We start from the raw sequence: 14,539 nt of genomic DNA, 5'->3' as shown, positions 1-14,539 counted from the left end.
ATTTTATATGCATCATATTACCAGGTACCTATTTACCATAAGACATATCGATTGATAATCTTACCACTCAGTAAATGATTATCAATATACTGTGCTGTTCACTGTACATAGTGGGCCAACAATCAGTAACCACAAGAGGAGTAAGACCTGCTAGTATTTTCAAAACTGGTACTAGTACGTACTGCTGCAAATGAACTGTCCAACCACTGATTACAAACCTTCTTGGTTATCCTGCCACGTCTGCGTATGCGGGAAACTGGTAACGTGGGTGTTGGTCTGGTGTTTGATCGGGACTCAGAACAGCTGTCAGAGAGAGGCACAGACACCTCCCGACTGGTCTGGAGTTGACTGGACTCCTCAACTTCCCGCTCAAGCCTTCAAAATAAATTTGAACATTATTTAAATATCAAACAATAGTTATCATTTGCATAATACTAGCATATGTGGAAAGGAAGTAGGAGTTTTAGAATTAATAAAGTAACTACTAATAATTACTTCAATATCCTCAATTACATAGCATACATAGAGTTTGGTGGGATCTTGCACATAGCTCACAGTAATGACTGTCAGAATACATAGCAAGATCAACAAAAAGCACAATACCTTGATGCTTTCATTGTAGGTAATGTAATAAGTACCAAGTTCATGGTGTCAATTCCAGTTGTTGACATCATGACACTTGCTACTCCATTGTGTGTAGAAGTGGTAGGTCTGGAAATGATAGGCATGGAACTACTGTTGCCATAGCCACACATGTCTACTGCATTGTCTCTGACAAGTCAGATAAACATGAAGTGTCCTTCAACAACAGTATAGAGTGTAGCTGTACCCCAGACAGGCTGGCAATGGAGTGGGGTCTTTGTCCCCGAAATACTTTGACAAGGTTGTATCTACCTAGTTAACAACATACACAGTTGTCTAATCACGCAGAAACTGCAAGAATCACTCGCTACAAATATTCGTTTAACACATGTGCAGGTATACACACAGCACGTTCCAGACATGGTGCTTGCAAACACAAAATAGAAGTCATGTTCTCCCACAATGAACAGCACTGCACTGTTTTCTAACTACAGCTAAGGATGGCTGTCAATGAAAATGATGTCTGCTGAAACTGCAAGGCAAAGAAGATGAATATGACGTAACAGGAGGAATGATTTTGTGATCTGGCATGGTATGCCTCGATAAGCACGGCATGTGAAACCTACCGATGTATGTCCTTCTTCAAGTTGGCAATGTCAATTTTCTGCTGGGAGGACTCCTGGTTGATCTTAAGCATGGTGCTCTTTAACTGTCTTCAAAACAGAAAAAAGAAAATGAGTAAATCAAAGATTTCATAGTCAACAACAACAAAAAAACACAATGCAAATTAAAGATTACTACCTGTGCTGGACTAATATAATTCATCCCCGATAATTTCAGGTTTTACACTTCAAGGTGTCTAGTATAATGCATTCTCATGACATATTAACCTTATACAAGACTATTTCTAAGTCTTGTTTCAATTGTTCATGCTCTCATTCCGAACATAAACATGAGTATGACATCACATTGCCTCAGCTGCTAATAAACAACACTTTCAACAACATCCTTGTAAGATCATCTATCTCTGCTAGAAGCATGATCCTCTGGTCACACCATCCCGTACCTATGTCTCCAATCTCCTTGTAAGACCACTTACCTCTTCTCTCTAGTGGCATGTCCCTCTAGTCATACTATCCAGTACATATGTCTCTCACGTCTCTGTAAGACCACCTACCTCTTCCCTTCTAGAAGCATGTTCCTCTAGACACACCACACTGTACCTATGTCTCCCACATCTCTGTAAGACCACATACCTCTTCCCTTCTAGAAGCATGTTCCTCTAGACACACCATCCAGTACCTATGTCTCCCACATCTCTGTAAGACCACCTACCTCTTCCCTTCTAGAAGCATGTTCCTCTAGACACACCACCCAGTACATATGTCTCCCACATCTCTGTAAGACCACCTACCTCTTCCCTTTCAGAAGCATGTTCCTCTAGACACACCATCCAGTACATATGTCTCCCACATCTCTGTAAGACCACCTACCTCTTCCCTTTCAGAAGCATGTTCCTCTAGACACACCACCCAGTACATATGTCTCCCACATCTCTGTAAGACCACCTACCTCTTCCTTTCTAGAAGCATGTTCCTCTAGACACACCACCCAGTACCTATGTCTCCCACACCTCTGTAAGACCACATAACTCTTCCCTTTCAGAAGCACGTTCCTCTAGACACACCACACTGTACCTATGTCTCCCACATCTCTGTAAGACCACCTACCTCTTCCCTTCTAGAAGCATGCTCCTCTAGACACACCACACTGTACCTATGTCTCCCACATCTCTGTAAGACCACCTACCTCTTCCCTTCTAGAAGCATGTTCCTCTAGACACACCACCCAGTACATATGTCTCCCACGTCTCTGTAAGACCACATAACTCTTCCCTTCTAGAAGCATGTTCCTCTAGACACACCACCCTGTACCTTTGTCTCCCACATCTCTGTAAGACCACCTACCTCTTCCCTTCTAGAAGCATGTTCCTCTAGACACACCATCCAATACCTATGTCTCCCATATCTCTGTAAGACCACATAACTCTTCCCTTCTAGAAGCATGTTCCTCTAGACACACCACCCAGTACATATGTCTTCCACATCTCTGTAAGACCACCTACCTCTTCCTTTCTAGAAGCATGTTCCTCTAGACACACCACACTGTACCTATGTCTCCCACGTCTCTGTAAGACCACCTACCTCTTCCCTTTCAGAAGCATGTTCCTCTAGACACACCACCCAGTACCTATGTCTCCCACATCTCTGTAAGACCACATAACTCTTCCCTTTCAGAAGCATGTTCCTCTAGACACACCACCCAGTACATATGTCTCCCACATCTCTGTAAGACCACCTACCTCTTCCCTTTCAGAAGCATGTTCCTCTAGACACACCACACTGTACCTATGTCTCCCACATCTCTGTAAGACCACATAACTCTTCCCTTTCAGAAGCATGTTCCTCTAGACACACCACCCAGTACCTATGTCTCCCACACCTCTGTAAGACCACATAACTCTTCCCTTTCAGAAGCACGTTCCTCTAGACACACCACACTGTACCTATGTCTCCCACATCTCTGTAAGACCACCTACCTCTTCCCTTCTAGAAGCATGTTCCTCTAGACACACCATCCAATACCTATGTCTCCCATATCTCTGTAAGACCACATACCTCTTTCCTTCTAGAAGCATGTTCCTCTAGACACACCACCCAGTACCTATGTCTTCCACATCTCTGTAAGACCACCTACCTCTTCCTTTCTAGAAGCATGTTCCTTTAGACACACCACACTGTACCTATGTCTCCCACGTCTCTGTAAGACCACCTACCTCTTCCCTTTCAGAAGCATGTTCCTCTAGACACACCACCCAGTACCTATGTCTCCCACATCTCTGTAAGACCACATAACTCTTCTCTTTCAGAAGCATGTTCCTCTAGACACACCACCCAGTACCTATGTCTCCCACATCTCTGTAAGACCACCTACCTCTTCCCTTTCAGAAGCATGTTCCTCTAGACACACCACCCAGTACCTATGTCTTCCACATCTCTGTAAGACCACCTACCTCTTCCCTTCTAGAAGCATGTTCCTCTAGACACACCACCCAGTACCTATGTCTCCCACATCTCTGTAAGACCACATAACTCTTCCCTTTCAGAAGCATGTTCCTCTAGACACACCACCCAGTACCTATGTCTCCCACATCTCTGTAAGACCACCTACCTCTTCCCTTCTAGAAGCACGTTCCTCTAGACACACCACACTGTACCTATGTCTCCCACATCTCTGTAAGACCACCTACCTCTTCCCTTTCAGAAGCATGTTCCTCTTGACACACCACCCAGTACCTATGTCTCCCACATCTCTGTAAGACCACCTACCTCTTCCCTTCTAGAAGCACGTTCCTCTAGACACACCACCCAGTACCTGTGTCTTCCATATCTCTGTAAGACCACCTACCTCTTCCCTTCCAGAAGCATGTTCCTCTGGCCACACCACCCAATACCTATGTCTCCCACATCTCTGTAAGACCACCTACCTCTTCCCTTCTAGAAGCATGTTCCTCTAGACACACCACCCAGTACCTATGTCTCCCACATCTCTGTAAGACCACCTACCTCTTCCCTTCTAGAAGCACGTTCCTCTAGACACACCACCCAGTACCTGTGTCTTCCATATCTCTGTAAGACCACCTACCTCTTCCCTTCCAGAAGCATGTTCCTCTGGCCACACCACCCAGTACCTATGTCTCCCACATCTCTGTAAGACCACCTACCTCTTCCCTTCTAGAAGCATGTTCCTCTAGACACACCATCCAATACCTATGTCTCCCATATCTCTGTAAGACCACATACCTCTTCCCTTCTAGAAGCATGTTCCTCTAGACACACCACCCTGTACCTATGTCTCCCACATCTCTGTAAGACCACCTACCTCTTCCCTTTCAGAAGCATGTTCCTCTAGACACACCATCCAGTACATACGAGGGGAAGTCAATAAGTTCATAGAAGTGGGTGCTGATATATCCTTGGTGATGTTGTCATTGGTGTCATTATTGAGGTGATTCATCTGTGACTCTGTATACTGATACCCAACCTTCCTCGAGCATTTACTTGAGAGTTAGAGCCTTTAAAAGACGATTACCCTGCACAAATCATGGAAACCTCCATAACTGAGTTTCGTGCAGTTATCAAGTTTCTCACTAAAGAAGGTGTGAATGCAACCGAAATCCACAAACGCATGATCAATGTGTATGGCGAGGAAGCCCCTCAATATTCCACTGTGGCAAAATGGTCAGCTGAGTTTAAGCGAGGTCGCAGCTCCTTGGAAGATGACCCACGGTCAGGAAGACCTTCTGAAGCCATTACAGAAGATACAATTGCCCGGATCCAACGCTTAATTATGTCCGATCGGAGAATAAAGGTGGACGAGATAGCTTCAGAGTGTGGCATTTCACATGGAAGTGTTTGCACAGTGATCCATGAACACCTGCACATGTTCAAGGTATCCGCAAGATGGGTCCCTCGTAACCTAAATGCACATGATCGTCACCAGAGAGTTGAATCCAGTCGTGAGCTGTTGGACATCTACAACGCTGATCCTGATAACTTTCATGCTCGTCTGGTTACTGGGGATGAAACCTGGATTCATCACTGGGATCCCGAAACCAAACAAGAATCCATGCAGTGGAAGCACAAGCATTCTCCTGCACCCAAGAAGTTCAAAACACAACCTTCTGCTGGCAAGATCATGGCAACCGTTTTCTGGGATTCAAAGGGTGAGATTCTCATAGACTATAAACCACCTAAAACTACGATCACAGGGGCTTACTATGCTGACTTGTTGAAAAGATTGAGAGCGGCCATCAAAGAGAAGAGGCGTGGGAAGTTGACAGCTGGAGTCATGCTTCTCCACGACAATGCACCAGTCCACAAGAGCCGTGTTGCACAAGCTTCTCTTCAACAATGTGGCTTCGAACAACTAAACCATCCCCCATACAGTCCAGATCTGGCCCCCAGCGACTACTATCTGTTTCGCAATTTGAAATCTCACCTGCGTGGAACAAGATTTGCCAATGATGATGACCTCAAGGCAACAACAGAGGCGTGGCTGAGGGACCAATCTGAAGACTTCTATTTCAAGTACATAGACAGTCTCAAAGACAAATGGGCAAAATGCATCGAGGTTCAGGGAGACTATATTGAAAAATAAAACCAATATCACAACCATTGTGTTCTGTTTTATATCGAGTTCTATGAACATATTGACTTCCCCTCGTATGTCTCCCACATCTCTGTAAGACCACCTACCTCTTCCCTTTCAGAAGCATGTTCCTCTAGACACACCACCCAGTACCTATGTCTTCCACATCTCTGTAAGACCACCTACCTCTTCCTTTCTAGAAGCATGTTCCTCTAGACACACCACCCAGTACCTATGTCTCCCACACCTCTGTAAGACCACCTACCTCTTCCCTTCTAGAAGCATGTTCCTCTAGACACACCACACTGTACCTATGTCTCCCACATCTCTGTAAGACCACCTACCTCTTCCCTTCTAGAAGCATGTTCCTCTAGACACACCACCCAATAATTATGTCTCCCATATCTCTAAAAGACCACCTACCTCTTCCCTTCTAGAAGCATGTTCCTCTAGACACACCACACTGTACCTATGTCTTCCACATCTCTGTAAGACCACCTACCTCTTCCTTTCTAGAAGCATGTTCCTCTAGACACACCACCCAGTACCTATGTCTCCCACATCTCTGTAAGACCACCTACCTCTTCCCTTCTAGAAGCATGTTCCTCTAGACACACCACCCAGTACCTATGTCTCCCACATCTCTGTAAGACCACATAACTCTTCCCTTTCAGAAGCATGTTCCTCTAGACACACCACCCAGTACATATGTCTCCCACATCTCTGTAAGACCACCTACCTCTTCCCTTTCAGAAGCATGTTCCTCTAGACACACCACACTGTACCTATGTCTCCCACATCTCTGTAAGACCACCTACCTCTTCCCTTTCAGAAGCATGTTCCTCTAGACACACCACCCAGTACCTATGTCTCCCACACCTCTGTAAGACCACATAACTCTTCCCTTTCAGAAGCACGTTCCTCTAGACACACCACACTGTACCTATGTCTCCCACATCTCTGTAAGACCACCTACCTCTTCCCTTCTAGAAGCATGTTCCTCTAGACACACCACCCAATAATTATGTCTCCCATATCTCTAAAAGACCACCTACCTCTTCCCTTCTAGAAGCATGTTCCTCTAGACACACCACACTGTACCTATGTCTCCCACGTCTCTGTAAGACCATCTACCTCTTCCCTTCTAGACACCCCATCCAGTACCTATGTCTCCCACATCTCTGTAAGACCACCTACCTCTTCCCTTCTAGAAGCATGTTCCTCTAGACACACCACACTGTACCTATGTCTCCCACATCTCTGTAAGACCACCTACCTCTTCCCTTCTAGAAGCATGTTCCTCTAGACACACCACCCAATAATTATGTCTCCCATATCTCTGTAAGACCACCTACCTCTTCCCTTCTAGAAGCATGTTCCTCTAGACACACCACACTGTACCTATGTCTCCCACGTCTCTGTAAGACCATCTACCTCTTCCCTTCTAGACACCCCATCCAGTACCTATGTCTCCCACATCTCTGTAGGACCACCTACCGCTTCTCCTCCAGCAGCATGTCCCTCTCCCCAGTCATTTCCTGCAACTGTCTCTCCAACTTCTCCAAAACAGCGTCTCTACTTTGTACCTACAAATATCCAAATCTCTGAATGAAGCATAAACCCTCACTTCCCAATGAATATGCAGAGTATTTAGAAAGTGGTCAAAAGCAGCAGCTTTTGTGTTGACACTAAGGAGCCTGTGATCTGTATTTTACTAAGAAAGTGTAGTCCCAAATATGACTAATGTCCCTCACTAGGCTGACGACTTCAATGATGATACAAGGAAATTCAACTAATATTTTGATGTGTTATACGTTGATATGTGCATTCTTCCCCACTACCATCACTGAACTAGTGTATACATGCTATTTCATAGAAAAAACATTTGCAATATGAAGCATGGTCAGACATCAACAACAACCCAGTCTTTACCCAGTAACAATGTGCTGATGGAAGTGACTGATTGTTACAGTGGCTAAGGCAAAGAGGGTATTCTAACTCACAGAAGACTTGAGTACTGTGACTTCTGATGACATGTCTGTCTTTGCTTTATGTTCATACTCCCTTTTCTTCACCTGGAAGTCCACATCTGTGAAACAAGACAACAGCCGTGAAAACAACACTAACATGTTCCTTTACAACAGCATCATGGAGTACTCTTACATGGACAACAGCAACATGGAGTACTCTTACAGGACAACAGCAACATAGAGTACTCTTACATGGACAACAGCAACATGGAGTACTCTTACAGGACAACAGCATCATGGAGTACTCTTACATGGACAACAGCAACATGGAGTACTCTTACAGGACAACAGCATCATGGAGTACTCCTACAGGACAACAGCAACATGGAGTACTCCTACAGGACAACAGCATCATGGAGTACTCCTACAGGACAACAGCATCATGGAGTACTCTTACAGGACAACAGCAACATGGAGTACTCTTACAGGACAACAGCATCATGGAGTACTCTTACATGGACAACAGCATCATGGAGTACTCTTACAGGACAACAGCATCATGGAGTACTCCTACATGGACAACAGCAACATGGAGTACTCTTACATGGACAACAGCAACATAGAGTACTCCTACAGGACAACAGCAACATGGAGTACTCTTACAGGACAACAGCAACATAGAGTACTCCTACAGGACAACAGCAACATGGAGTACTCCTACAGGACAACAGCATCATGGAGTACTCTTACAGGACAACAGCAACATGGAGTACTCCTACAGGACAACAGCATCATGGAGTACTCTTACATGGACAACAGCAACATGGAGTACTCTTACATGGACAACAGCAACATAGAGTACTCCTACAGGACAACAGCAACATGGAGTACTCTTACAGGACAACAGCAACATAGACTACTCCTACAGGACAACAGCAACATGGAGCACTCCTACAGGACAACAGCATCATGGAGTACTCTTACAGGACAACAGCAACATAGAGTACTCCTACAGGACAACAGCATCATGGAGTACTCCTACATGGACAACAGCAACATAGAGTACTCTTACAGGACAACAGCAACATGCAGTACTCTTACAGGACAACAGCAACATAGAGTACTCCTACAGGACAACAGCAACATGGAGTACTCTTACAGGACAACAGCAACATGGAGTACTCTTACAGGACAACAACAACATAGAGTACTCCTACAGGACAACAGCAACATGGAGTACTCTTACAGGACAACAGCAACATAGAGTACTCTTACAGGACAACAGCATCATGGAGTACTCCTACATGGACAACAGCAACATAGAGTACTCTTACAGGACAACAGCATCATGGAGTACTCTTACATGGGCAACAGCAACATAGAGTGCTCTTACAGGACAACAGCATCATGGAGTACTCTTACAGGACAACAGCATCATGGAGTACTCCTACAGGACAACAGCATCATGGAGTACTCTTACATGGACAACAGCAACATAGAGTACTCTTACAGGACAACAGCATCATGGAGTACTCCTACAGGACAACAGCATCATGGAGTACTCCTACAGGACAACAGCATCATGGAGTACTCTTACAGGACAACAGCATCATGGAGTACTCTTACAGGACAACAGCATCATGGAGTACTCTTACAGGACAACAGCATCATGGAGTACTCTTACAGGACAACAGCATCATGGAGTACTACAGGACAACAGGAACATGGAGTACTCTTACAGGACAACAGCATCATGGAGTACTCTTACAGGACAACAGCATCATGGAGTACTCTTACAGGACAACAGCATCATGGAGTGATGTACAACAGGACACAAGCAGAGTGAATTATTCTTACAAGATCATATATGAATCAAAACTGGCATAACCTAAACCTCACACCATTGATATATTCCCATGTTGTATGATGGTATGAAATAGGGTGTATAGAGTTTTTGCATGCCTAGAAATGGACATGTCACGTAGAATTACCTTCATAAGCCTGTTCCAGCTTTAAGTTTAGTTCATGGATGAGGGCAGCATCCTGAGCAGCTTGAACTCTGAGCATGTCCAACTCCTCTTGCATAGCCATCCTTGAGGCAGATGTGATATATGTCACAATGATGATTATACATTAAAGGTCATGTGAAAAATCATTATTTACCTATGTCTACTGTGGAATTATCATTTGTTAGGTTACAATAACATCTTTGAAAGCCCTCGCATAAATATCATTAAACTCTTACATATTTTGAAAAACATACTGAAATTAATTAACACAAACACATCACCAAGAACCTGGAAGGCATATTATATGAATATCAAACATTAAGTAAAATAGCAAATACAGTGTAAACATTCTTTTTATCATTCATGTATCTGCATCAATTCATTAACACACGTTTCTGTTAGAAGTTTGCGATTTTCATTCTTGAAATGAGAGAGTTCATTCCAAACTTGGTCACTGTTTTCCTTCTGCAGTTCACGAGGGTCAGAACAACGAGACTTGATCTTCTTCTTGCCACTACAAGCAGATTCCATGACAGTCTTAGCAAAACTTGGAATAGAAGGTAGTAAATGTGATGCATCTTTAAAAACTGGGAAACAAACTTGGGAAACAAGTAGCAGACTTGATCTGTTTAAACACCATGGGATGTTAATCTTGGACATTGTCACTAGCTGAATTCATCAATGTCATAATTTTGAAACCATTTCTACACGATTCTTTTCACAAGTTAAGACACTTATATTTCACTATTTTTTATAGTTTTCAAGTGGTTTAATGCAGGTTAATGCAGAATGAAACCTTGATATGATTTCACATCTATGACCATTGGTGTGGGGCAATAGAGACATCATAATCTGGGAGTATCCTTTTGGCCAATACATGACTGACCAATGCTGGCTGTGATATATGTCTCTCAGCTGACAGTAGGTTATGGCCTCACATTCCTGACACAACAGGTAGTGGCATCACATTCTTGACACAGCAGGTAGTGGCCTTACAATCCTGACACAGCAGGTTGTGGCATCACATTCCTGACACAGCAGGTAGTGGCCTTACAATCCTGGAACAGCGGGTTGTGGGCTTACTTTCCTAACACAGGAGGTTGTGGCCCTACATTCCTGACACAGCAGGTTGTGTCATCACATTCCTGATACAGCAGGATGTGACCTCATATTCCTGACACAGCAGGTTGTTTGCTTTGCATTCCTGACACAGCAGGTTGTATCATCACATTCCTGACACAGCAGGATGTGACCTAACATTCCTGACACAGCCGGTTGTATAATCACATTCCTGACACAGCAGGATGTGACCTAACATTCCTGACACAGCCGGTTGTATCATCACATTCCTGACACAGCAGGATGTGACCTAACATTCCTGACAGAGCAGGTTGTGGCCTTACATTCCTGACACAGGTTGCGACCTAAAATTCCTGACACAGCAGGATGTGACCTTATATTCCTGATACAGTAGGTTGTGGCCTAAAATTCCTGACACGACAGGTTGTGTCTAAAAGACTAAAGGATAACTCAACAGGCATAGTAGCAGGTTTGGAGTCATCAATCTGTTACTCAGTTGATAAATAGGTACCCCATCAATACACATAAACAATATGTAATGGTGCATGATCAGCTCCGACACTGATAAGCAAGAAATGCTTAAATGATAGGCTGTCATCTGTCCTTACATTAGGCCATCCAGTTTTAACAAAGTGTCTTACAGAGTTTGACGACTTTGCCCTTACAAACCTGAATGTATCATCCTCCAGAGTCTTCAGTTGTTCCTTCACAAGTCGGTAACTGTTCTGGAGACTCCTCAGTCTGTCTAGTCGCTGGCTATGTGCCTTGTGCAGCACCATAAGCTCTCGAGACTGAACACAGAAACACATATTCCTTTATAGAAACAATGTGGCTTGAGGAGAAAGCATCCACCTATACCAGAGTAAAATTATATAATGATACAAGATACAGAAACAGACTCTATATGCTCATGCATCATATTGAATAATAGCTTTATATAATCAGTCCTAAACATGTTTCTATAAGGATGACCTACAAAATGCACATGCAAAGGCATAATGCTGTATGAAAAGATTGTAGACTTCTCCTACATGTGAACGACAACTCTGTCTCTCACCTTGAGTTCCAGAAGATGTTCTGTGTCAGCCAGCTTCCGCTTCAGGGTGCAGTATTGATGCTGACTGTCACGTGAGCCAGGCGATGCTGAGCGGGACCTGAGGCGGGGTGTGTGTTGCGAGCTGCTTGTGCTGCGAACATCGCGTGACGGAGTGGAATGGGTCCGCTCATGTTTGTTGAGGCGTGACACATCAAACTCCAAAGATTGATCACCAAATTCCCTGATTATCCTTAAATGACACATACATCGAATGTGAATTATTTTTTCACTTCAGATGTTTGATGGGTATTATGAAGTTGGAACATAATAACTTATGGTATGGATTTGCAACTTTAATATTTACAACAAAATGTTTCTGGGCTACCTATTGCCCTCATGAGGTGAATGATGGTGAATGGAGATGAAGGGGCAAAAAGTAACGTTGAAAGTAGCCCAGAAACATTGTGCTGTAAACAATAAACGAAATCTCAGTATTCTTCATATCATGAAACAGGGCACCCCAAATGCTTTAAATCTATAACATGAAACTCTTTTCAAGTAAATTGTACTGTCACTAAATGAACCATCAGAGGTTAATCCTGGCCAAAAGAAAATGTAACTTTCTGAATAAAATTGATATTTTATACTTATCCTGACTCATGCTAACTGCTTATCTCCTCTTCCCTGGCAAAGGTAGTGGCACACCTGAAATCCGTTGAAGTTCCCTTCTAAAAAGAAGCGGACGATAACTACACTCACCCATGTGTAGCCTCCCTTTTCCCGCACCTAGGTCATGTGACCGGCCATGCTTGTTACTCTCTCCTTGTATATCGCCCGACACGTGAATATAGGAATTCTGCGTGCCTGTGTGGGCATCTGGGAGGGCTTTTGTCATGAGTCAGGATAAGTATGAAATATCAATTTTATTCAGAAAATTACATATTTTTCCTTATCCTGACTCATGCTAATTGCTTACAGAATCCAACAGAAAAGGCGTTGGGTCAGGCCATGCTATATTCTGCCGACTGTCAAAAATACGTCCAATAATTTTTCCCCCAAATAGGAACTTGTAATGGCAATAATATGGTCCTGCTCTTCTAATATTCATGGTACATTCTGGGGGATCACATCCAGTCGAACTTGTCTTCAGATGAAGATTTCGTTGACAGGAATGTGTGACATCGAAAGTAACTAGCATCCTGCTAATTTCTGATGCAACTAATTGTCGAGATATTGAAATCAAGACTAGTTGCAACCCTTCTCCATGTACAAGTATCTACATTATGAGTACAGGGTCCTAATCACTCATGCTAGTCTGTTTAAGGCGCGTGCATGGACTTTCCACCATTATACTCCGCAGAGTGATAACTTGTGCGGTTATAGGCTTGAGCATGGATTTCTGACATTCGTGCAGCTGTCGCCAAGGCAACTAAAAACAGCGTCTTCTGAGTTAGCAGTTCAATTGAGGTCTGATCAAGCAGTTCGTACGCATCACTTGTGAGATGTTGAAGCACGATGTTTAGATCCCATGCTGGAGCTCTAAATCTACGCTGTTGATTTTCCAACTTGAAAGAGTGTAGTAAGGCAAGTAACTCAGTCAACTTGGTTCCTGTTTCCATGGTTATGACTGAGCTGAGAGCTGCCAAATATGTAGATAATGTATAACCTTTCACACCTCTGGACTGTCGTAGGTGACATAGATATTCTGCTAGCTGTGGATATGTAGCCTTCATCAAAGTGAAACCTTTCTTTTTGGCGAATGTCTCAAACCGCTTCCATTTGTCATCATAAAGGGTCTGAGTGGATTTCCACAAGGCTAAAGTAACTACTTTAGCTGCTCTCGCAGAGTATCTTCTGTATTTTAAACTGTTTTTAATACGCTCCACTCGAGAAGTCGGAATACAGATGGGTTGACCCCTGTCTGTTTATGTAAAAGACCACTGTTGAGTTGTCTGTGTGTATCATCAGTAGTTTGTCTTTCAACATTGTCGCCCAGTGATGGATTGCATGAATGACCACTTTCATCTCCAACTGGTTGATATGACGAGCTTGCTCTCCTTTGGTCCACATCCCTGCTGCTACTTCGTTGTCTAGATGGGCTCCCCATTGTTGCATTGACGCCTCTATGTAGAGATGGCTGTTGAACGCCGGCTCTACCATAAAATTCCTGCGCAAATGTTTGATCGGTGAGTCCACCAAAGTGAAAAAGGCTTCAGGTTGTCTGAGAGTGGAATCTGATCTCTGCTGTTGAGATGAAGATTCAAGAATCGTTGTAACGGACGCAGCTGTAGTCTTCCTCTTCTGGTCATGTCTTGTGCTGACGTGAGGAGACCCAGTAGACATTACGATTGTCGAAGTGTCAGCGGAGAGAGTAGAGCTTGCTATATCATGTTTTGAATCTTGACCCACCGGTCCTCTGGGACGACAATCTGATTCGATGTTGTGATGAAACGAATCCCGAGGAAAATGAGATCTCGTTGAGGTTCTAACTCCGACTTCATGTGGTTTACTAACCACCCCAGTTGTGTTAGTAGCCTGATGGTGAAATCTAACTGTAGTCTGAGTTGACTTTTCTCTAGATGCGCTTGTATGCCATCGTCCAGATAAAAGGCACTGCGTAACCCCCTCAGGTGTAGATAGCTGACTATGGG

At 43.8% G+C, this 14,539-nt stretch overlaps 1 protein-coding gene across 2 annotated transcripts in view; it reads right to left on the bottom strand.

Moving 5' to 3' along the window:
* The window catches only part of LOC137278169 (centlein-like), a 115,887-nt gene that overhangs the window by 17,450 nt on the left and 83,898 nt on the right, over positions 1-14,539 (bottom strand). Inside the window, exons 16-23 of one of the 2 annotated variants that reach the window (XM_067810352.1) lie at positions 11,910-12,039; positions 11,522-11,643; positions 10,164-10,286; positions 9,755-9,855; positions 7,797-7,882; positions 7,291-7,379; positions 1,209-1,295; positions 219-375 (exon numbers count right to left, since the gene is read on the bottom strand). In XM_067810352.1, the coding sequence (XP_067666453.1) occupies positions 219-375; positions 1,209-1,295; positions 7,291-7,379; positions 7,797-7,882; positions 9,755-9,855; positions 10,164-10,286; positions 11,522-11,643; positions 11,910-12,039 (895 nt within the window). Of the gene's footprint in view, positions 1-218; positions 376-1,208; positions 1,296-7,290; positions 7,380-7,796; positions 7,883-9,754; positions 9,856-10,163; positions 10,287-11,521; positions 11,644-11,909; positions 12,139-14,539 lie in introns of both variants that reach the window. The other variant, XM_067810351.1, reaches the window with a different exon arrangement.

Source organism: Haliotis asinina, chromosome 3, assembly GCF_037392515.1.
Source record: "Haliotis asinina isolate JCU_RB_2024 chromosome 3, JCU_Hal_asi_v2, whole genome shotgun sequence".
NCBI classification, from domain to species: Eukaryota; Metazoa; Mollusca; class Gastropoda; order Lepetellida; family Haliotidae; genus Haliotis; species Haliotis asinina.
This window is presented reverse-complemented; position numbering and strand designations above follow the sequence as displayed.